The sequence below is a fragment of the Leucoraja erinacea genome, chromosome 9, assembly GCF_028641065.1.
Source record: "Leucoraja erinacea ecotype New England chromosome 9, Leri_hhj_1, whole genome shotgun sequence".
In the NCBI taxonomy this organism is placed as follows: domain Eukaryota; kingdom Metazoa; phylum Chordata; class Chondrichthyes; order Rajiformes; family Rajidae; genus Leucoraja; species Leucoraja erinaceus.
In genome coordinates this window covers 60,399,737-60,425,734 of record NC_073385.1, presented here as the reverse complement: position 1 = coordinate 60,425,734, position 25,998 = coordinate 60,399,737, and the positions used below count along the sequence as shown (strand labels likewise).

The following is a 25,998-nucleotide window of genomic DNA, read 5'->3' as shown; positions in this document are numbered from 1 at the left end:
CACTACTATTGTTTGTTCTTTTGTGTGTACGTACAGTGTGTGTGCATGTATATGTGTGTATATATATATGTGTGTGTGTGTACTTGTGAGTGTACTGAATTTTTTTCTCGTTTATAATATTGTTTACAGTGTACTATGTTTACATAATCTGTTGTGCGGCAGCAAGTAAGAATTTCATTGTTCTATGTGGGACATATGACAATAAAACACTGTTGACTCTTGACCTCCTCGTAAATATTCTCTGTACCAAATCCAGCTTTATATCATCCTTCCTATAGCAGTGTGACCAAAACTGAACACTTTAATTTACAAAAAAATGTTTAATAACATTGGTGCCAAACAAAAACTTTGTACTGCCCTGGTGCAAGCTGCCAATACAATTAAGAATCTTTTCCATCCTGTTCATTCCCTCTTCTCCCCTCACCCGTTAGGCTAGAAGAAACAAAAGCTTGAAAGCATGTACTGCCAGACTCAGACTTCCCATCTGTTATCATAACCACTGGACAGCTCTCCCATAATCTAGGGTGTAGTCCTTCCTGCACTTCCAACCTGCCTTATTATGGGCATTGGATTATTCTCAGGAACTGTAAAGCTACAATGCGATAAACCATATTCTGCACTTCTGTAATTTTCTCTTTGCACTACCAGTTGTAAAGTGTGTGGCTTGATTGTACTCATGTATAATATGATCTGATTTAATTGGCTGGCATGGAAACAAAAGTTTTTCACTGTATCTCTGTACATTTGACAATAATAAACAAATACCAATACCAAGAACGCGAGGAAGGGGATATTCATCTCCCTTTGACATTCAGTGGCATTCACTTCCACTGAATCCTCCACCAAAAAGTTATGTGGATCTTCAAAGACTTTAATTCAACAGTTCTGTGGTTATGGAGTAGTTCAGAAATGTTTCAGTATTTTGTTGATGCAATATATCTCTCAATTCCCATACACTCATATAAGAAATGTGATTAAATAATCTCTCCTTTCATGGGTGCATGCATCTGTGATATATGACACCACCTCAGACTAGCACCCATCCACCACCTTAAACATCCACTCATCTACCACTGAACACAACAGCTGATTCATGTACCGTATAGAGTGTACGGAAAAAACATCTTCTCAAGCATCTCACAGGTCTCTAACATTTAGAAAAGCAATCTCGGCTGGCTCAAGGGATTACCATAATTCCCAGGTTGCCCTTCAAGACACACTTGACTTGTATCACATTTTTCCCTTCATTATTGAGTTGAATTAACAACAATCATTCATGAGAAGACTCACGTTACCTTCTTAAGTGTACCTGTGAATGGGTATTAAATGCTATTGAAATCATGTGAGTTAGAAAGAACAGTAAAAGCAGGCACATAATAAATTCCATCAGAAGCAGGAAGCTATCTAAGTGCATATGATAGAGGTGTTAGCTGTGAGGAGGATGCTAGGAGGCTGCAAGGTGACATGGATAGGCTGGGTTAGTGGGCAAATGCATGACAGATGCAGTATAATGCGGATAAATGTGAGGTGATCCACTTTGGTGGCAAAAGTAGACTATTATCTGAATGGTGTCCGATTAGGAAAAGGAGAGATGCAACAAGACCTGCGTGTCATGGTACACCAGTCATTGAAAGTAGGCATGCAGGTGCAGCAGGCAGTGAAGAAAGCAAATGCTATGTTAGCATTCATAGCAAAATAATTTGAGTATAAGAGCAGGGAGGTTCTATTGCAGTTGTACAGGGTCTTGGTGAGACCACACCTGGAGTATTGCGTACAGTTTTGGTCTCCTAATCTGACGAAAGACATTCTTGCCATAGAGGGAGTACAGAGAAGGTTCACCAGACTGATTCCTGGGATGGCAGGACTTTCATATGAAGAAAGACTGGATAGACTCGGCTTGTACACGCTAGAATTTAGAAGATTGAGGGGGGATCTTATAGAAACTTACAAAATTCTTAAGGGGTTGGACAGGCTAGATGCAGGAAGATTATACCCGATATTGGGGAAGTCCAGAACTATGGGTCACAGTTTAAGGATAAGAGGGAAGTATTTTAGGACCGAGATGAGAAAATCATTTTTTACACAGAGAGTGGTGAATCTGTGGAATTCTCTGCCACAGAAGGTAGTTGAGGCCAGTTCATTGGCTATATCTAAGAGGGAGTTAGATGTGGCCCTTGTGGCTATAGGGATCAGGGGGTATGGAGAGAAGGCAGGTATGGGATACTGAGTTGGATGATCAGCCAGGATCATATTGAATGGCGGTGCAGGCTCGAAGGGCCGAATGGCCTACTCCTGCACCTAATTTGTATGTTTCTATGTAATGTAGTAAAAGTGCCATCATTTATGTAAAGTAACAACACTTTATTACATGAGAAACAGTAAGCAAGGACTCGGCTCCATGAGACTGGTCTCATTAAGTTTTAATGACAGCTGTTGTCCCTAGCAGCATGGTGATCTCTCTAGATGGATTGGTGCACACCGGGATATCCACAGTCAATTGATGAAATGTATATGTGCAAATGAACTCTGGTAATCAACTGCAGCCAAGATGGCCACAGATAGACATCAAGCATTAGGAGCTTTTCTTGATATCCTGTGTAGTCTTTTTGGATCAAGTAGTAATCTTCAAGAACAGCTGCAACAGCTCCTGGCATTAATATGGTGAACTGGCTTCAGATCTAGAAACTTCCACGGCAATGTTCTTGACATCACATGTCTGCAATGTTGTAAAGTATAGCTTTTGGCGTACTGTTAAGCAATCCTCACCTAGTTTACTCACTTAATGATGTCCTTGGACAGCACAAAATCTAGCAGTAACATATGAGTTTTGTCTGCTGCCTGCCAAACATGTTTACAGCATTATCAAAAGGCAGAAATTGGCTTTGTTATCCTAAGCTAAAAACACCACGCTCACATTGAGGACAAAGCATCTGTCAGGACTTGCCTTACCTTGAAAGCATATCCGGATTTAATACGATTCTGGATGGATTCGTGGTTAGCCTGTCGGCCACATATAACAGCATACCTGAAATGCAAAGAATCACATGATCTGCATTGAAAAACTATGTAAACATGACCTTACTTTCACTTGATAAGAGTTATACAATGTGTACATTTGGAGAGATTGGCAGCAACCATGAGACCCTCTCCAAGTGATCAAACATGTTTTCACAGTGAACCTAGACTTCAAATTAAGAACATATGGTTTAGGAGGAGAAACCGCCATTTGACCCCAAGAGCTTGCCCCTACAATATCCTGAATCCCCAACAATATTATCTATAATCTTAAACAACACTTCTAACTTTAATAAATTATAAAATCAACTTTCCTGTCAAGCTGTTGAAATAACGTCAATGAGTTATAAAATTCTGAATTTATACTGTAGTATTATTTCTCATTAAGCAGATTGATGTCCTTTGGGCATGCTTTCTCAGGTTTATTTATTTTGTGTGCCTCTAAGGTTCTGCTGTTAAATCTTGTTTCTAGATTATAAATCTTAATGTTTTCTAATTTTACTTCCAGCTCGTTGACAGTACATCTCAAATAATTTTAGATTCCTTTGCACCAACTACAAAAATTGTTGATTTTGTAGTGAGCTGATTGTATTCAACAAATTATAATTACAGCCACTCAAGTAATAATATTTTACACCCGTATACCAGTAAATACACAGTGCTTTCTGGAATGTATTGCAGTGTAGCTTGTCTGCTACTTTCTCGTTACCAGTGTAATTTCACATCTGTGTAACATTCTGGGAATGAAAGGAATAGCAATTACTCAAACATAGTCTGCTCCCTGTGAGATTCCCCAACATCTAAGGGAACAAGCTGAATTTCCAGACCTTTCCCAGTAGAAAACTGACCACAAGGTCATTCGCCCTGAGAGGAATGCAAGTTTGGAAATGTATCTTAGAAAAGGAGCAAACGTATATCCATAAAAACATACTGGCAACGTATTTGGATAGGTTTCCCTTTATGCCTATGTTCCGTCCTCTGGCTTCACATTTTGCACCACTTCTATCCTGATCTTATCGCACTTTTGTTTTTTTTCATTTCTGGCTTTTGTCCAACCATCTGCCAATGAAAGCCCACCCCTAACATATATCCACCTATCACTTGTCAGACATTGTCCTGTCCCCATCTTTCTTCCAGCTTCCCTCAGCCACTACTTCTTCTTCTTATCAAGTCCGCACACAAGATTAGAAGTTGTTCACCCAGAGCTGAACACACTTCTCAGCATCTGCATGCAATGGTGTCTGTCTTACGCTTCTTGTGTCTGGTGGTGGAAAGATTGGTGAAAAACAGGGCCGAGACGTGAACGCCCTTTCCTTGACCCCTCCCCCATTACAATCAGTTTGAGGATGGGTCCCGACCCAAAACGGCCCAGAGATGCTGCCTGATCTGCTGAGTTGCTCCAGCATTTTTCTGTCTTTTTTTGTAAACCAGCACCTACAGTTCCTTGATTCCACTCAATCCATTACATGTTGTCTGGATAAATATAAGCAGGTCTGGGGAGGGAGCATTAAGCAGCAAATTATTCAAACTAAGGGATTACACCATATAAATTTCTTCTGGAAGTAAAGCTGCTAATACCACCAAGCATTTGGTAAAGACCGGCAGACTTGTTTTGTTTCAAGATATAAATGTTAGTTTTAACACAAGAAGCAGAAATCATTCAAAATAATTATTACGGAGTGATAAAATGAAATAGTTATTAGCCATTGATGTTATATTTTGCAATAACAATGTGTGCAGTTACATTAAGCAAAGATTATGATTATGCCAGAATACAAATGAGGTTGACCTCTGCAAACTGACTGGAACTTAAGATAATTTTTAAAGATCACATAATTACTTCAAGGACAGTTAAGAAGTACCATATTTAAAACGGGTTAAAGAATCGTTGCACGATTATTTTTTAAATTGATCATCAGCAATATGCTTAAATTGGGAATATACATAAATGGATAATTAATTGAGTCAATGATGAAAATTATAAAATCTCCACTACGTTCTTTTTAACGTCAATGGTATGCTAGATATTGAACACTGTAAACCACATATAAAATAATCGCTTCCGGAAGTGGCGGCGCTGCCTTGCAGCTGCGGCTCGCCTGCAGTCCGTTTGTCCTTTCTGTTTTTTGTTTTCTCTTGTCCCGTTTTTAGTTTATTTCGGTTTATTTAGTTGTGTATGTGTGGGGGGGCGGGGGTGGGTGTAACATGTTTTATGACTCTTCCTTCGGGGGGATGCGACCTTTCCTGCCGTATCCCCCGTCTCCGTGTCCGTCTGCGCTGAGGCCTATCGCGGAGCTGGCGGCCTCCAACTGCGACCGACCTCGAGGCTGCGGAGGCAGAGCCAGGACTTACCAGCGCAGGGCTGGTCGACTTCGGGGCTGTGGTTGCGGTGCGACCCAACTTCCGACCCGACTTTGGAGCCTCGGAGGCTCGGCCGCGGGCCAGTGGACGACATCACCGGGAGCTCGCGTTCTGTTTTCCGGAGCTCCCGCAACTACAGCTGCGTCCGCTGGACTGGAGGACGGCAGCTTCGGCAGCTTCGACCGCCCCGGGCCGCGGAGTTTGAACCGGCCCGTTTGCGGAGCACGGATTCAGCCACGGGACTGACTTACCATCACCCGGCGGGGTCACAACATCGGAAGCTTGGATTGCCTCAGCGCAGAGGGAGAGGGTGAGCAAGGAGGGAAGAGACAATGACTTTGGGACTTTAAACTGTGTTGAGTATTTGTTATTTATTCTATGTTATGACTGCAGGCTAAACCATTTTGCTGCACTGAAAAGTGCAATGACAATAAATTGAATTAAAAAAAAATCAAAAAAAACACTGATCTGAGAAACGTTTATGGAACATAAAGATAAAAGAGCAGAACAAAACGCATTGCAGACATTTTTGAGTGCTCCATTTTAGTGATATTTTACTTCGGAGTCACGTGAGTGACACGTGAAGAACCCCGCTTACGATGCATGCGTGTCATATCGCTACACGCATTGCAACTCGTCGTTGTTGGGAGGAAGGACGTTCCTCCCAAACGGCAGGGTTTTTCGAACCTGCAATAGAAAGGTAAGGGAACGTCGTTTATTTCCTTACTTTTTCCTACAGGAAGGCTGTTTAAAGCTGGCAAGGGAGGAATCTGCAAGCAGCAGGTAGCCAGCAAACGGCCACTAGCAAGATAGTCCCTTAGCGGGAGTTGGTGCAACTTCAGCTGGCGGGGAAAAGAACGCCGACAGGAGTACCCCGTAGCCGTCAGCCCGACATCTCGGACAACAGCCCAAGGACCTACACTACGGGGTCCGTGGGGCTGCGGGAGGAAGGACGTTCCTCCCAAACGGCAGGCTGAGAACCAGCACAGGTAAGAACATTTTTCCTTACCTTTTCTTTATAGACGTCGCTGCCGTTTCTGAACAGCAGCAGGCAGCCAGCAACGGACGTCAGCACAGAGCCATAGACGTCGCTGCCGGTTTCTGAACAGCAGCAGGCAGCCAGCAACGGACGTCAGCACAGAGCCACAGACGTCGCTGCCGTTTACTGAACAGCAGCAGGCAGCAACGAATGTCGGCACCAGCATCTCCCATAAGGGAGCAAGTGCCAAACTTCACCCCAAACGGGTAGAGGTGCCCGTGAGTACCGGGACCGTGAGGAGCGGCATGAGTATATCGGGCGGCCGGGAGCAACCAGTGCCCGTAGGCATGGGGATCGGCTGCGGGAAATACCGCGTGCGACTAGTGCCCGAGAGCACCAAGGTCGGCAGGAGCGGTCCGATATATTAAAGCACCCACGATCGACTAGTGCCCAAGAGCATGGAAGTCGGCTGGAGCGGTTGCTGGAGGAAATTCTCCAGAGTGGCAGGCTCCAGGATATGGAGGATAGCCACAGTGGGCAAAATATGTCCCACAGCAGTTTCCCATAAAGGGCTGCATGACATATCAGACTCCTCAAAGGAGGGTATTGAAGGTCTGACTGGGTCAGAATCTGAGCAGGAGATGGAGCCACCTTCCCCTATTGAAGGGGAGAAAAACAACCTGCTGGACATGGTGGGCCAGTACTTCCAGCAGGAACAAACTGGGAAGGATCTCGAGGACAGGATGGCTGCAAGTATTGAATATATGTCCACCCATCAACTTCAAGCTAATACTTTTGCTGAAGTGTTGGCAAGGCATTTACCCCCGGGAAAATTGTGGTGCTCTTAATGTAGCCAGTGTTAACAGGTGCATTTGGAGACATGTTGGGCAGGCCATTAGGAGTCAGGATATTAAAATCCAAAATGCCCTGAAAGGTCTCACGGCGGGCATAACAGCCTTGGCCCGCACGTTAGAAAAGGTGGACATGACTAGTGACCACAAGGATGCCTTAGCACTATTTTGCAACGTGCAGTTTGAACTAAATAATATTAGAAAGAGGGCCATTCAGCCAGCTCTAGACCCTAAGTTCGCTATACTATGTAAGCAAAGGGCTATAAGACCCCAAACCCTGTTATTTGGGGGAGACCTGTCCAAACAGGTTAAAGATTTGGATGAGGAGGCCAAGACTTTGGGGCTGATTAGAGCATCCAAAGGATATCTGGGGAAAAGATATCAACCTTATGGGCCTCCTAAGAAAGGTAGTTTTTATAATAATAGTACAAAGAATTGGAGAGAGGCCAGAGGTACCCAGCAGCAGCGTCCTTTTTTAGGGTTTGGCCCGGGACGACCACTGTGGAAGATGCGAAAGCCTCTACTTCAGCATCTACCCCAACCTCAACCTCAAGGCCCTCCACAACCACGAATGAAACCAAGAAAATAACTCAGTTACCACCGATAACCATGGAGGTAGGTGAATCTGGGGCTCCAGAATTAATAGGGAGCACGGAAGTTGGAGGGACATTGCAACTTCATTTGGAAGCATGGTGTAATATAACTATGGACAGATATATCCTTAGCAGTATTAAGGGATATCTGATAGAGTTTCTACACAAACAAAACCCTCCAGTACAACATACACCGGACAGAATATACATGCTTACTAAATTGGAACAAGCTAAAGCTCACATAGAACTACAAAGATTATTCACTAAAGGGGTAATTGAACAAACCAAACCTGAACAACAGGAATTTGTCTCAAACATATTTATTAGAAATAAGAAAGATGGGGGTTGCCGTATTATTATTGATTTATCAACGCTTAACAATGTTGTGCAATATGTTCATTTTAAAATGGATACTTTTAGCACTGCTAAAGAGTTAGTTTCAGCAGGCTACTTTATGGCAAGTATTGATCTTAAAGATGCTTACTATACAATACCCATCAGAGGTCCAAATTTATACAGATGCATCAAAAGATTCAGTAGATAAAGTAGGAGTAGCATTTATTGTACCAGAATTTCACATCAAAGTAGGGAAGAGGATCAATAATGAGGTCTCAGTATACACAGGTGAAGTGATTGCAATATTGTTAGCAGTACAGTGGGTCGAGGATACTAGGCCTTTAAGGACAGTTATTTGTTCAGATTCAAGTTTAGCAATAAAGAGTTTACAGCACAGTCATTCAGACAATAGACCAGACATTTTGATAGAAATACAACAAACACTATTCAGAATTCAAATGATGGGGCTTACAGTCATATTTTTATGGGTACCAGCACACATTGGCATTAGAGGAAACGAAATGGCAGATAAGGTAGCAAAAGAGGTAACAAAAAGAAGTAAGATTGATTTAAGTATTAACATAGGTAAAACTGAAATCAAAGACATTATTAAGCAAAGACTGAAGGAAAGATGGCAAAAGCAATGGGAGGAAGAGCGGAAAGGACGGTGGTTCTACAGAGTCCAGAGGAAAGTGGGAAAGATGAGATGTGCAGGAAAGAACAGAGAAGAGGAGACAGTGATTTCAAGAATTAGATTTGGACACACTGGTCTGAACAGTACACTTTTTGTAATGGGCAAGCATAATACAGGCAGATGTGAATACTGTGGGCAAGAGGAAACGATAGAGCATGTCATTGTACATTGTGAGAGGTATGAGGAGGAGAGAGAACGGATGAGTGAGCAGTTCAGAAAAGAAGGAGTACAATTTGATTTGGTAGATATTTTGCAAGGGAGTTCAAATAAGTGCTATCAAATCCTGATGCTTTTTCTTAGGGTAACCAATTTGTTCGGAAGGATATAGGTTATTAGAATATGTAATGGTGTTGTTTGATCCACACTCCATGCCAGTTGGTGGCGGTAATGCACCAAAAAGGTTGTTTGCCAACCGCCAAAAAACACTATATAGAAGAAGAAGAAGAATTAATAGAGGCCAATGGAGCTAACAATTGAAGCCATAAAAGAATTACAATGGTGGGAACACAATGTTAAGTATTGCTCCAACCCAATAGTTATTGACAACCCGTTTGTGGTATTACAAACAGATGCCAGTGCAATTGGTTGGGGTGCAACTGATACCATCTCGAGCTGTGGGGGAGATGGAATATACAAGAAGCTAACCTACTTAACACTAAGGGTATAAATTACTTAGAAATGTTAAGTGCGTTTTATAGGCTAAAATCTTATTGCTCAGGAATGAAACAGCAGCATGTTAGATTGCAGATAGATAATACCTCGGTGGTGGCATATATAAATCATATGGGTGGAAATATATCAACATCTTGTGATGAATTGGCAAACTCAATTTGGCAATGGTGTGTCCAAAGGAATATTTGGTTATCGGCTACGTATCTACCAGGGATACTAATTCAGTGGCAGACACCAGGTCACGAAAAATTTATTGAAAGTACTGAATGGATGTTGGATAGAACGGTATTTGCTGAAATCACAGTAAAGTATGGAAGGCCGGATATTGATTTTTGCATCCAGGTTAAATCACCAGTTACCGAGGTATGTATCATGGGAACCAGATCCTGGGGCAGAAGCTACAGATGCATTCTCACTGCACTGGGGGAAATGGTTCATTTATGCATTTCCTCCTTTTCTGCCTAATCAATTGGGTACTAAGGGAAATTCAACAGGATTCGGCATCTGGGATTCTCATAGTACCTGATTGGCTTACCCAACCATGGTTCTCCGTGATACAACTTTAAGACATAGTCCTAAGTTGCTGGTGCATCCAGTAACTCAGGATAGCCACCCATGCCATAGAAAATATTGATTTATTGGGTTGTAGACTCTAAAAGACCCGCTACGGGACATGGGGCTATCAAAAGAACTGTGGACATGATCACAGCAGCACAAAGAAGGTCTACACAAAAACAGTATTTAGGTCATATTAAAAAATGGACTAATTACTGCCATAATAACCATCTGGACCACATAAATAATGATGTTCCGGCGGTGCTAGAGTTTTCTCACCAGCCTGCACTATGAAGGACTTAGTTACAGCACTGTGAATAGTGCCAAAAGTGCATTGTCAAGTTATTTGTGGCAAGGAACAGAAAGACAGTCTGTGGGATCACATCCTCTGGTAGTTAAACTTTTAGGAGGCATCTTTAACACCAAGCCACCCAAAACAAGATACAACCAAATCTGGGATGTGAGTGTGGTCCTGACCATGCTAAGGAATTGGTCGCCGGCTACAGGATTAACTCTGGACAAACTAACTAGGGAAATGGTATGCTGATGGCGCTGGTCACAGCGCAAAGGGTCCAGTTATTGCAAATATTAAGACTGGATGGCTTGACTATGGCGGCAGGAAGTTTGTTTTTTTGTGATCCAGGACCTTATTAAACAAAATAGACCAGGATCAGCGGGGCAGGTCATAGAATTTATGGCCTACCCGGAGGACGAACGCCTCTGTATAGTGAAGCACATTTTGTTATAAATTGAAAGGACAAAGGCTATCAGAGGCAAGGAAATGGCTTTTTTAATCAGCCATAAGAAACCGTACCGTAGAGTGTCAACTCAGACCATTTCGCGGTGGCTGAAATATGGGTTAAGAAAGGCGGGAGTGGACACTAACATATTTAAATCTCACTCCACGAGGGCTGCAGCTACATCCGCAGCAAAACGCCTTGATGTATCCATGGACCAAATCCTCAGGACTGCAGGATGGTCGTCGGAGAAAACGTTTCAGAAATTTTATAACAAACCAGTTAGGAGTATAGGAACGTTTTCGGGAAAAATTTTAAGTTCTGTATGATAATTTATCCCTGAAGAATACAAGGGTTATGATTTGAATTAATAAGATATTATTTATCATTTACGTTAAATAATTGGTATGAATGTTTTGAATATCATTAACAATTTCTCCCAAACTACCAAGGCAGTTGTGGAGCATGGACTCGTTCCACGGCATGAGGTCACAGAGTTTTGAAATCTTCACGTAGTCACTCACATGACTCCGAAGTAAAATAGTAAGATTAAACGAGAACTTACCAGTTTGAAGTTTGATCTTTATTTTATGAGGAGGAACGTTGAGGGAATACGTGCCCTCCGCTCCCACCCTTGTATGGTCATATCTTAAACTGGTATCTCTTTAATAATCTTACTATCATAGGTCATTATAGTGTATCTGTGACCTCACACCGCTGCTTTGAAGGATGACACGCATGCGTCGTAAGCGGGGTTCTTCACGTATTCCCTCAACGTTCCTCCTCATAAAATAAAGATCAAACTTCAAACTGGTAAGTTCTCGTTTAATCTTACTATTAATTGTAACCTTTAGAAATATTTAATTACAGAATGCAATGGTTCTTGCTAACAGATTATTCTTAATACAAAGTTACAATCACATTGCTGCTTACATCGCTTATTTAATCTAAGTTTTTAATGTAGATATTACATAAAACTACATATACTATTTTTTATGCATTGTTAATCAAGTCATAGAAAACATCTATACAAAACCTTCTCTAGTGAATCCACTGTTTCTGTCAATATGCTGCATTTGGTTAAGTCAATATTGAAAACGTTGAAACAGGAATGTCAGAACTCTACATGTAATCACTACAGACCAAAACAATAAAGATAACTCATTTCCACCTGCAAGAATACATGTGGGAGAAATAATTATGTTCTTTGCAATGAGTCAAGGTCACAAACTATAAATGTAGAAAAGACATGCACATAATGGGAAAGATGAATGCTAGAATTTATTAAAATAAAATTTAAGAAAATATATTGTAACCTTCAAAATATAAATGAAGCAATAGATGGATTGTAACTACAGGACAATACAAAATTATTTATCAGACTATGTTTATCCTATTGAACCATATAGTTGTGGCATATGGGATTTGTCCACTGCTTTCCAAAATAAAAGTCAATTATTTAATATTTTAGACACACATTACAACATTTTGGAATCTAAAACAATTGTGAATTGAAACAGTTTTTCAATTCCATTTAAAATATACATACTCTTTCGCTAAAAGTTATATTACACAAATGATTCACAGGTTAACAGTTCGAGAGGAAATGGTTTAGGTCAGAAAGCGACAGTTTTGTGGAAGTATAAAATCAACACACAGAAAAAATAAATCCCAACTAAACCATCAATCAAACAAGTATCTGGACGTAACAGAACAGCCTGGAAAATTCAAATTGCCAAAGGAGATATAAGGATGACTTAATGGAAAGTTTTTTATAACAACGTATTATAATTTCAACCAGGAATAAGCTATTTTAGATCTCGTTATGTGTGAAAAGCTGATTAATCAAAAATGCCACAATAAATCATACACAAAAAGAGTGAATGTCAACGTTTTTTTCACTCTCATAATGGATTCAACATCTCAAATTAATGCCTTAAGTGAAGGCAAACAGATAGGTATGTGAAGCAAATTTACAAAGGCAGAACAAGAAAGTAGATTCAAAGATGCAGTTGAATAAACAATAATTTTATAATTCTCCACAGGTATACTCTGAGAAATATAGACACTATGCAATAGTGCTCGAGTGGATGATATAAAAATGGATTGTGCAATTTTCTGCAATTTCATAAATTGAGAATAGTAAAGTAAATGTTGGTTCTACAGAAGCCAAGACTGGAGAAACTAACGATGGAGAAAAAATAAATCACAGAAATGTTACAAAAATATTTTGTAGCTGTGTTTACTGTGGAAGACATTGAAAGCATAAGTAATGTTTTATTAAAAAGCAAAAATGAATGATTAATAGCATTATAGAGGCCTTATTATAGAATAATTATAGAACTTGAAACAATAGATATCAGTAGAAACGTAATGAGATGAATTAATGAGACGAAGGGATGACAAGATTTGATTGCCTGGGAAAAATGTAAAGCAAAAGCTAAAATAGACCCAAAATGCTGGAGTAACTCAGTGGGTCAGACAGCATCTCTAGAGAAAATGAATAGATGATGTTTTGGGTTGAGACCCTTCTTTAGACTGGAGAAGGGTCTCAATCAGAAACATCACCTATTCCTTTTCTCCAGAGATGCTGTCTGACCCGTTGAGTTACTCCAGCTTTCTGTGGCTATATTTGGTTTAAACCAACATCTGTAGTTCCTTCCTACACATAAAGCAAAGCTAGTTAGGTTTACACCAGATGTCAGGATAATACCGGAATACATTATTAACAAATAAATAATTATGCATGTGGAACACTAACAAGATTAGAAATAGCCATCAGGACCTTATGAACATAGATGACATATAAAAAATTATTAGGATACTTTAAGGGGAGCCTTAGATCCTGAGTATTTAAGTTTCCATATATCCTTCAACAAAGGGACACATAAAAGGTTACTTAACAAGACAAGTTTCATGAGACATAGTATTAGTTCACAGACAGGAATAAGTTATTTATTTGTAGGTTGAACTAAGACACTCTAGAGTTTAGAGGTGATTACCTCAATGAACGTTTCGCGCGGCGTGAAATGTGTGCTTAACCGGTTAGATTCTCTGAGGATATTACGCCTGGTACAGGGAGTTCAAAACCATGAAGAAAAATCGCAGGATAGGGAATGGAATTGCTTTTCCAGATGGTTGCAGAGTCTGAGAATTCTCAATCATAGAGGGGTGTGAATTTTAAGTCATTCAATACATTCAAAGCTGAAGAAAATAGATTTGGGGGGATTATCAAACTTGGGGATTAGGTAAAGAAAGTGTGGAGGCCAGGAATCAGATCAGCAATATTCACAGAATGGTGGAGTAGGCTTGATGGGCCAAGTGAGGCACCTCTCCACAATTTAATTTGTTCTTAAAGGGTCAGGAAGACATTAATGATTGATGAAAGTAATTACTGATGCTTAGTTATCCCTATTTTTATCTGCACATCTTTCTTGTCTAGCCACTCACAAGAAAGCAACAACGAGGGTTGGAGATGAGGTGATAGCAAGGGGAAAGCTACTGGGGAAGAAACAATAGAGAAGGAAAGAAAGAGATCAGCCCAGAAATTATCAAGAAGAGATGAAGGAATAAGATGAACAGAGAGTGCACGATACAAGAACAGTAGAGAGGGGTAAGTGACAATATTTCAGAACTTTTTAGTGTTATATTAAAATTGCCCACCTAGCATATTAATTATGTGTAAACATGATTCCCATGTTGCCTCTTGTGTTAGATCAAGGTTTTACATATGATTGGCATGGACAGGATCTGAAGGACTGATTTGATGCTGTATTTCATGTTCATAAGCCATAGGAGCAGAATTAGGCCATTTGGCCCATTGGGTCTGTCATTCAATCATGGCTGACCTATCTTTCCCTCTCAGCCCCATTCTCCTGCCTTTTTACTAATTAAATTAAAAAAACTGTCAACCTCTGCTTTAAAAATACCCAAAGATTTGGCCTCCACATTCATCTGTGGCAATGAATTCCACAGATTCAACATCCTCTGACAAAATAAATTCCATCTCATCTTCTTTCTAAAGGTATGTCATTTTATTCTGAGGCTGTGCTCACTGGCCCTAGATTCTCTGACTAATGGAAATATCCTCTGCACATTCCCCCTCATTCTACTAAACTCCAGCCAGTACAGGCCTACAGCTGTCACATGCTCATCACATATTAACCCAATCAACTCACGGATAATTCTTGTAAACCTCTTTTGGACCCTCTCCAACGTCAGCACATCCCTCCTCAGATATGGGGCACAAAACCACTGACAATACTCAAATGTAGAATGACCAGTGCCTTATAAAGCCTCAGCATTACATCCCTGCTTTTATAATTTAACGCTCATTAACCCTCATATCACATTAAATCGGAAGTTACTAAATATGATTTTAACAGCCCTTAAACAGTGAAGGATATACAGCAAACTAGTCTGCCATAATCCCTTTATTTGTGTAAATTTAACATTGTTCCAGACTCCAATCCCAATCCCCAAAAAATTCTAACCACTCAACTTGTCCATCTACGTAATCTCATCCATGTCAATAGTTTACTTCAACCACCTGAAGTGTTCAGAAGCTTGAATTTGTTTTGTCAAGACCACTGTGGAGTGCCAGAAACATTTTCAATTCCAGATTATATCAACTTTGCAGCATTGCCGTCTGTACAGCTGTTTGGTTTGAACATTTATTGAATAACAATCATTTTGATTTAAGTGTGGGCTGTTTGCAATTTCAATCTTTTAACAACATCAAACCTACCCCCAACAGCCTCTATTCCCATGGTGGGGCCTTTGGAATATTACCTATACCCTTGCGGCACCTCCACTCCGTCATCTAACATAATTTATTTTAGTATCCATTTCTTGCATTTGCCAGTGCGATTGTTTTAAAATGAATTCAGATCACGCTAGAATTCTAACTGCCTTTACTAAACATTCAGATGGGTCTCCTTGCTTTAACATTTCTTATTAGAAGAAATACTTACTAGTTTTCTAAGATTTTTTAATATATTTCATTAATAACAACACATTAGCATTTTATCATTTGTTATTCAAATTTAATGAAAGATGATTTCAACTTTAGTTGAAACTAGACCAAGTGCAAACCCGTTGGGTCTGTTTCCCCAACGGCGTTTGCGGGAGGAGGGGGGGGGGGGGGGCTGCGGCATCACACTCACATTAATCACCCCCCAAACACACAGATGGGGGGAGGGGGGGTGAGAAGAGGGTAGGGAGGGGGGAGAGGAGGAGGAGGAAACGGGACAGATTTGGGAGGGAAAGGAGAGCGGGGTAGGGGGTGAGAGAGGGGGATGGGGAGAGAGATGTAGGGGGGGGGGGGGAGGGGGGGGAGGGGGAGAGGGGGGAGGGAGGGAGGGGGGAGAGGGGTGGGGGGGGGGAGGGGGGAAATAGTGGTGAGGGGAGAGTGGAGGGGGAAGAAGGGGGGAGAGGTGGAAGAGTGGGGAGGGACGGGTAGGGGGAGGGGTGGAAGAGGGACAGAGGGGTAGGGGGAAGGAGGCAGGGGGTGAGGGAGAGGGTGAAGGGTAGAGAGTGGGGGGGTGGGGGAGAGAGGGATGGGTGGGAGAGGGAGAGGGGTGAGGAGAGGGAAACATAGAAACATAAGATTCTATAAGATCACCCCTCAATCTTCTAAATTCTAGCGAGTACAAACCGAGTGTATCCAGTCTTTCTTCATATGAAAGTCCTGACATCCCAGGAATCAGTCTGGTTAACCTTCTCTGTACTCCCTCTATGGCAAGAATGTCTTTGGGCATTGGGCATTGTGACATCACACGATGGAACGTTCACCAGGGGCTGGGGCTTCTGCAAAGGTATATGTAAATGGATCCATTCCGATTGGACATCTGCGAGCATTGGGCATTGTGACATCACACGATGGAACGAATCAAAAGGCAGAAAGGCAACCGGACGGATGGACGGACGGCGGCAGGCACAGAGTTTTATATAATAATTAGACCAAGTGCAGACCCGTTGGGTCTGTTTCCCCAACGGCGTTTGCGGGGGGGGGGGGGGGGGGGGGAGAGCAGAGAGGGGTGAGGACAGGGAGAGCAGCAGAAAGGTGGGAGAGGGGGGGGGTGGAGGGGAGAGGGGATGGGGGGAGGGGGGAGGCGGAGGGAGGGGAGGAGGGAGATGGGGTAGAGAGGTGGGGGAGAGGGAAGGTGAGTGGGAGAGAGAGGGATGGGGGGGGAAGAGAGAGAGGGGGGTGAAGAGAGAGGGAGGAGAGAGCGATGGGGAGAGGAGAGAGATGTGGGGGGGGGGGAGAGGAGGAGGGAAGGGGTAGGGGAGGGAGGGGGAAGAATGTGGAGGGAGGGGGAATAGTGTGGAGGGGGAGAGGGGTGGGGTGAGAGGGGGGAAAGAGTGATAGTGGGAGGGGGAGAGGTGGAAGAGTAGGGAGGGTCAGGGGGGAAGGGGTGGGGGGAGAGAGGGGGAGGGAGGGAGAAAGGGGGGGAGGGAGAGGGGTGGGGTGAGGGAGAGAAGTGGAAGAGTGGGGCGGGAGGGGTAGGGGGAGTGTTGGAAGAGGGACAGAGGGGTATGGGGAAGGGGGCAGGGGGAGAGAGGGAGAGAGGGAGGGGGGTGGTGGTAGGGAGGGAAGGGGGTTGGGGGGGGGGGTGGGAGAGGGAGAGGGGTGAGGAGAGGGAAACAGAAACATAGAAATTAAGTAGGCCATTCGGCCCTTCGAGCCTGCACCACCATTCAATATGATCATGGCTGATCATCCAACTCAGTATCATGTACCTGCCTTCTCTCCATACCCCCTGATCCCTTTAGCCACAAGGGCAACATCTAACTCCTTATTAAATATAGCCAATGAACTGGCCTCAACTACCTTCTGTGGCAGAGAATTCCAGAGATTCACCACTCTCTGTGTGAAAAATGTTTTTCTCATCTTGGTCCTAAAGGATTTCCCCATTATCCTTAAACTGTGACCCCTTGTTCTGGACTTCCCCAACATCTGGAACAATCTTCCTGCATCTAGCCTGTCCAACCCCTTAAGAATTTTGTAAATTTCTATAAGATCCCCCCTCAATCTTCTAAAATCTAGCGAGTACAAGCCGAGTCTATCAAGTCTTTCTTCATATGAAAGTACTGACATCCCAGGAATCAGTCTGGTGAACCTTCTCTGTACTCCCTCTATGACAAGAATGTATTTGTGCATTGGGCATTGTGACATCACACGATGGAACGTTCACCATCTGTAGACCACCATCTCATTTTCCACACTTCCAGAAACCAAACTACAGGTATTAAGATTTCCAAACATTTGGATGCCGGATTATCAGTTTTACTGTAAACTAATTTCTACTGACATTTACATGCAGCAATGTATATACGTTATAATATCGCAAAAGATTTTACCTTACCAACATATTAACATATGAATACAATCTGTTTTGATGTTAATGAGTACAATTGGCAATGTGTGCAGTTTCGTCACCACACTATAGGAAGTGTGATTGAATTGGAGAGGATATAGAATAGATCAACCAGGGCATTGCCAGGATTGGCCGTTTTGAGTCATGGAAAGAGATTGAAAAGGATTGGCTTGTTTTCCCTAACACAAGAGGCTTTGGATGACCTGATAAAATTATACAAGATTATGGGAGGCATAGACATGTGAGATAGTCAATATCAAAGGTATCAAAGATATTTTATTAGTCACATTCACATACACCCAGGTGTAGTGAAGTGAAATGCTTTTTGCCATTTTGCAGCACACAATAAAAGAATACAGACATAACACCAATGAGAGTCTTAAACACATAGAACATCCCCCCACAATGGCTCCCACCATGAGGGAAGGCACAAAGTCCAGTCCCCAACCCCAGTTCACCCATAGTCGGGCCTATTGAGGCCTCCACAGTTGCCTCTACGGAGGCCCGATGTTCCTGGCCGTTCTCGCCGGGTGATGTTGCTCCGGCGTCGGGAGAGTCCTCCCAGCGGCCTAGGAACCTTGGAACGGCCGCTTCCGCACTGGAGGCCGCGGCTTCCGAAGCCAACAAGGCCGCGCCGGTTGGAGCTCCACAACTGGCGATCTCATCTAGAGATCCCAGGCTCCCGATGTTAAGTTCAGCGCCGCCGCCCGCAGCTGGCTGCTCCACAGACCCGCAGCTCTGCGATGTTTTATCCGATGGTCTCAGCTCACCAGAGCTCTAGCGCGGCGACCCAGGCAAGGCATTGCCCGCTCCACGATAGCGCTCCAGCGCTCCAGCGCTGTGCCGCCGTCGAAGCCGAGGTTCTGGGCTGTCCCCTACAGGAAACGCCGCTCCAGGCCCGCTGGTAGGCCGCGAGGACGGGTCAAAGCTGCAGCCTGGAGAAAAGCTGCCTCTCCGACCAGGTAGAGACCCTGAAAGGTAGTTTCCCCCTTCCCCACCACTATCTTCTTCCATTGTAGTGGTATTAAACAAAAATGGGCATAGGTTTAAGGTAAGAGGAAGGTATTTTAAAGGGAATCTGAAGGGTGAGTTACATGGAGAGTGTTGATATTAGGCCGTGTGGCGAGCTTCGAAAATGTGTCTAGAATTTAACTTTCATGACCCATGTCTGGGGACGACTTGAAATTTTGCACAGATTTAGATAAAATATAATTGAGAAGGAAGTCATAACTCGTCAGTGCCAAAGGTTGCACATTAATTAATTAAGCTAATTAGAAAATGACATCGAAAAAGGAAGCGCTATCTAGTGTTCAATGCTCATATTACTCCATGGGAGCCTAATTCCATGCTGCTGTTTATTTAAACCATATATTATCATACCATATATTCAGAAATTGAATATGACTGTAATTATATATAATTACATTATATAAAAATAATACAATGAATATTATTATGAGTGTGTATTTTGAATGAGACACCCGCAGAGGTCCGGCTCCTGAACCCGCCTAATTAATTCGCCCCCCCTTCCAGAGCTGCCCACGGCTGGAGCTGGAGCAGCTTTGGGACCGGCTGTGGGCTCCATATGTGTGGCCACTCAGCACATCCACCTCAGCCAGCATGCCCTTCTGGATCATCATGGTGATGATAGTGGGGGGCAACACTGCCCTGCACGCCGCCCGGGCCGCCTTCAGCACCCCCATAGCGCCGGCTCCGTCGGTCCGACCGCTCGTTCGCTGCAACACCGGCCGTCCGACCACTCGCAGCATCCACCTGCGACCCGACAGCCCGACTGATCCTCCGCAGCACTCACTGCCGGCGCGACAGCCGACCGATCCTTCACAGCACTCAGTTTTGCTGTATTTTTTTCCCTTAACATCGAAAAACTTTGTAGTTCACCACTAAAGAATGTAAATTGTGAGTATATAACATAGAATCCCAGGGGATCCATATGCAACCAATTTAACAATGATCTTTCTGGCCTAACCATTAGTACTAATTCCTGGTTACATCAATGGAAGATGCAAAGTAACTAAATTTGCTGATGAAATAGTAGGAGGCCATTTCAGCCTATTGAGTCTATGCTCGAAACAGAGTAATTCCATTCCCCCACTAATTTTTCTTGTAATCTATTTCCTCCACAATGTCAGCAGTCATCCCCACCTTCCCCTGTGATTCTACCACTCACCACACACTCAGGGCGATTAACGGTTTGCCAATTTATCTATCAACCTGCATAACTTTGGAATGTGGGAGGAATCTGGTGTACCTAGACGCAGCATACACTGTAAACGGGAGAACATGCAAACTCCATGCAGCAGCACAGGAGTCAGATAAAGCCTGTATTGTTGGAGCTATGAAGTGGCAGTTTCAACTAGCTGTGCTGAATATGCCACTTCTATTACACACTCCTTCAAAGATTTTACGATGATTTCACTCTCAGTAGATTGGAAAATTAAACTATATATGTATATATATATTTATAGTGGATTAGCAATATATAGGAACTGTTTAGATGAAGACCACCGACCCAAACTATCGACAGTCCCTTTCCCTCCATAGATGCGTCCTGACTTGCTACGTTCCTCTAGCAGCATGATTTCCAGATTCCAGCATCTGTGGTCTTTTGTGTCTATATTGTGTATATATAGATGAAATTATTTCAGTTTTCCCTTTATTCCTTTGCTGCATTAGTTTACAGGTTATTTTTCTGGAAAGTGCAGCAATTCTTAGCAGAATTGTGACAGTAAGTGTGCCAAACCACAATAGTATAAACTTCCATTCATTTCTCTCTCTTTTCATATTTGATGACCAGCATCTGATGAAGAATATGGCCCCACTGAGGCCAATTGGTTTCTTGCATCTCTCAGCTTGTGCTGCCAAAACCTGTTTTTTTTTTAGATTTGGTTTCAGAGTCTTTGTATCTTTTATTTTATCTACCAAGAGAATCCTGGCTGTGGTTCCTCTAACATTTGAGGAAACTTGCCAGTATCAATATTTCCCATGTAAAGGCTCTAGGTAAAAATAACTTTCTTTGAAGAGTCTTAAATAGTTTTGATAAAACTACTTGCATTTAAATTTCTGTGAATAGCTTAATTCTTTTAAAATATTCATGTATAGAAATTGAAAGACGTGCATTTGAATTGCTGTGCAGTTTCATTGCAAAATGTCAAGTTTTCAGTTCTTACTACTCCGGTACAAATACACATATTCACTAGTCTGTAAAGATTTGCAGTGTGAAGCTATTCCATCAATGAATAAACCACCATATTGTGCTCTGCAAAGACTGACTCCAATTATTTCATTAAAAATCAACACTCATCTGCTAAAGGGCCGGTCCCACTGTACAAGGTAATTCAAGAGTTCTCCCGAGTTCTCCCCTGATTTGAGCTCGTGTAATGTACGTAGCGGGTATGTAGGGGCTTGTACGAGTAAAAAGTAAAACATTTTTTCATCACGAGTATTTTTTTACTTGTGGACATTTTTCACAGTGTTGAAAAAACGTCACGAATTTACCGGATTTCCCGAGTACCTACCGTTACTCGTACGAACCGCTAAGTGACATCCACGAGCTCCTACATACCCGCTACGTACATTATACAAGCTCGAATCAGGGGAGAACTCGGGGGAACTCTTGAATTACCTCGTACAGTGGGACAGGCCCTTAATACTACTGCTTTGCATATTTCAAGCATTGAATGAATGTGAAGAAACCAAAAGTGTTACGATACAAAAGGAGGTGGTTAAGCCCTTCATATCCACACTGACTAAGAAACAGAATATTGTGACTAAAGTGTAATACATAACCACGCAGGGAACAATACTTCAGTTAGTTATCAGATGATTTTTTAACCCCCCTATTTTATCAAGCAGTGAGTTTCATAACACACAGCCAAGCCTGGATGACAAAAAATGGTTTGTGCAATATTTTAAGTTATTTTAATTTTCTAATTATTGTGCCGATTGTAGTGTGTGTTGCCTATGTTCAACCAATAGAAATACTCGTACTGGAACTGCCCTTCTGACCATTAATCACCATTAGCTTTAGGACCTAGCATGTATTCATGCTGAGCGTGAGAAGTGCAGAAATGATATCTGCACTGTACTTAAATTGTCGTAATAATCTCCTAAAACGTTTGAGTCATCATGATTGAAATTAGTTTTGGAAAGTAAAATCATGTATTCTCTGAAGTTGTTACTTGTATGAAAAACTGTACAATCTGATTCTCTATTCTTGGCTTCAACTTTACACATCGACGTAAACCAGACACAATGATATTCTTGAATTAATCTCATGAAGCATGATAATGTGCTAATGTGCCAACAATATCAACAAAAAATAGAAAATGGCCACTAATTAAATCAGCAACCGTAGCAATGGTATAAAATTGGTTCATGACCCTGACAGCCTGATCAGGAGAAAGGTTGCTGGTTGAATTCCTTCCTTCTTTTGAAACAGACGTTTAAAAAGAAAACTTCTTTATGCTGTACCAGTTAATTCCCAAGGATTTACTTGTGCATTGACAGGGCATCTCACATCATCTGCCATTGGCATCAATTAAATCAATAACAGTAAATTATTTTTGATTGAGATGTATAAATTGAAGCGATAAACTTATCTACCTCAGGATAGTTCCCTGGAATATGATTCTGAATGAGACAGAAAGATTGATCTGGGAAAGTTGCCCACACTATTGTCTAAAACTGCAGTTTCTTTACTTCTGCAAGAAGATTTAGAATTTTTTAGTTAAGGGCCTGTCCCACTTTCACGACCTAATTCACAACCTCTGCCGAGTTTGCCCTTGACTCATACTCGCAGCATGATTGTCACGAGGCCGTAGGAGGCCGTAGGTAGGTCGTAGCATGTCGTGATGCTAGTCGTAGGTACTCGTGGCATTAAGTAGATCTGTGCGTTTTGTCTAGCCTGTCAAAAAATGTCCACGAGTAAAAAAGGTCGAGAATTAGGTCGTGAAAGTGGGACAGGCCCTTTAGTCACTAGTTTTAATTTTCTCATCATGTATATTTTTTGGCCAATGTGCACCCATGTAATACTTACATTTAAATCCTTATGGTAAAAAACTGGCAAGAAATTTGAGACAAGCCACTACACGATTGATAAGCTATCAAATATTGGTGAAAGGTTAAATATATAAACATAAGTCAATGAAGGCATGTACTGTATAAATAAATATACCACATAGGTTAGTGTACAAGTAACTCTACTAGAGGAATATATTCAGTGCCAAATACAATAAAGTGACAAGTTATTAGGATAGATCAGGGAAGAAATAAATACAATGAAAACAGAAATCTGCTCATGCTAACTCGATTTCGAGCAGTTTAGAGAAAATAAATAAACCATTTCATTGGATGTACATGTAAAATTTAGAAAGCTGTCTGATTTCTAACAATAAACAACTGGGCCACAGTTCATGGTATCTGTTAATTAAATAGTAGAGATAAAACGCCAAGCAATGTTTTGCATTTAAGCATTGTCTGGCACCGTATCAGTGGGAAATGTCTTACTCTATTACATTCTATTTTGTAATTGGCCATACGTCATCAGGTGGAGGCAGTGAGATGTATAAGGGCAGTAGCTCAGGTTAAGCAGGGACAGTGGGTGAACTGGGAAAGTGTAGAAAAGAGGAGGTTTAGCTGTAGGAACCTGTGGTGTATGGAGGCAGGTCATATAAGTTTCCTTATAGGGGTCATCACTGCAGAACCTCAAACAATGGGTATGTGGTGACCCGGCGTGTCCCTTGTGTAGCATTTCATTTTGTCCGTGAGGGAGAGAAAGGTAGAGGAGGGAAGTCTGCAGACAGGTATAAGTCAAGCCAGTTATGGGGAGCTAATGATTGGGAGATGCAGATAGATTTAGAGGAAAGCTTGTTGTTCCGCACACAATAATTAGTACTAGTTTGAGGCCTGATATAGTGCTATGGTCAGTTATTCAGTGGATAGTGTATCTTATAGAACTGACAGTGCCTTGGGATAACTTAGTGGATGAGACTTATGAAAGAAAAATTCATAAGAAAAATTGCATTTGGAATCATTTATTGTGTTGGCATATTTAGTTAAGATACTTTGGCTTTGGGCTTGGTTTTCTTAGTTGAGTGCTTATCCTGGAGTTATAGCACACATGCTTTGTGTTGTAATATGTAGAGTTGGCACCAGAGGTTGAGCAGCGAGTATGGAGAGCATGAGTATGTTCAGTAGAGTTGGGTTTAGAGGGATGCCAGAACCAACTGTTGAGCCTTCCTGAGGTGTCATGGGCCTAACTCAACTAAACACCAATGAAGGGAGGTGCCCACTTGATAACCCCAACGATATACTTGCATCTACAGAGCTAATTAATATGTATGTAGCTGTTTATTGCATTTGGAATCATTTATTGTGTTGGCATATTTAGTTAAGATACTTTGGCTTTGGGCTTGGTTTTCTTAGTTGAGTGCTTATCCTGGAGTTATAGCACACATGCTTTGTGTTGTAATTGTAATTGACATTACTTTTCCTGAAACTGGGATTTTGTTAGCATTCTATGGAAAAGATGCAGAAATGGGAATGAATATGAAAGAGGTGAGAAGGGATTTTTATCACAACTTATTTTGCAATACAGTTAATCAGAGTGAGGATGCTAGGGATAGGGAAAGGAGGCAGGAGCCACTCTGTCTGTACTATTGCACAACTGAGATCCAACAGTACCATATACAATACCCAGCTCTGAGGCTTGCACTTTGGCTGACTTCTTTCATACTGCTCCTGATCACATTTTAGTACACCCAATGGGCTGCCCACATATAAAAGAAACATTGCATTCCAGTCTTGCACCCCAAGGTAGCAGTGAGATTCTCTGCCAAGGTAAACACCAGTGTCCTTTTATTGAATTACTTGTCTTTCTCCATGGTACATGAACTGCCTTAATGGATCACCAACAATTATAAAAAGGAAAGAAAAAGCTTTGATAAAATAAACCTCAAATGCAATTGCTCTGCATGGAAATGGAGACTGATTTCCATTAACCATTAGTAACCAAATAATGACCATAATGTTATGCCAAAAAAACAAAGATTTTAAAATAATTCCTTACAAAAATGATGTGTAGTAACTATTATGTAGGTGTAACGACTAGCCATTTAGTAAGCAACAAGATGGCAGAAAAAGCAATTATATTTTTGATGAAATTGGTTGAGAATGCCAGGACACTCTGCTTATAATACATACCAGAAGGACGTTACATAACAATATTATATTCCCTAAGTGACAGAGATGGAGCATCATCTTATTTTATGAAAACAACTAAGTGTACAAAAGATTATTTGGCGCATTCATCTTGTGCCATATCTGTTGAACAATACGATTAGTTTTGATGAACTCAGGGAATGGATGGGATATTATAGTTATTACTGAAATGCGAGGGAGGGACAGAACTGGCAGCTCAATGCTCCAGGATACAGAAGCTGCATGAGCTTTTGGCATGCTTGTCTTCAATGGGAAGGCGATAGGGCACAAAAGTTGGGACGGAGAACATTGAACACTACAGCACAGGAACAGGCCCTTTGATTCACAATGTTTGTGTCAAACATGATGCCTAGTTAAACTGATCTCATCTGGCAGTAGATGATCCATATCTCTCTACTCCCTGCACATCCATGAGCTTATCTAAAAGCCTCTCAAATGCCACTATCGTTTCTGCTTTCACCACTACCGCAGGCAATATGTTCTAGGCCCCCACTACTCTCTGGGTAACAAAACTAGCCCTGCACATCTCAATTAAATTTTATCTCTCTCACCTTATATCTATGCTCTCTAGTGTTGTGCATTTACAC

The 25,998-nt window shown here is 41.9% G+C and overlaps 1 protein-coding gene across 2 annotated transcripts in view; it reads right to left on the bottom strand.

Annotated features, from left to right (window-relative positions):
• The window catches only part of LOC129700455 (regulator of microtubule dynamics protein 3-like), a 248,921-nt gene that overhangs the window by 52,645 nt on the left and 170,278 nt on the right, over nt 1-25,998 (bottom strand). For both annotated transcript variants that reach the window (XM_055640954.1, XM_055640955.1), the window contains exon 7: nt 2,950-3,025. In XM_055640954.1, coding sequence (XP_055496929.1) covers nt 2,950-3,025 — 76 coding nt within the window. The remainder of the gene's footprint in view (nt 1-2,949; nt 3,026-25,998) is intronic.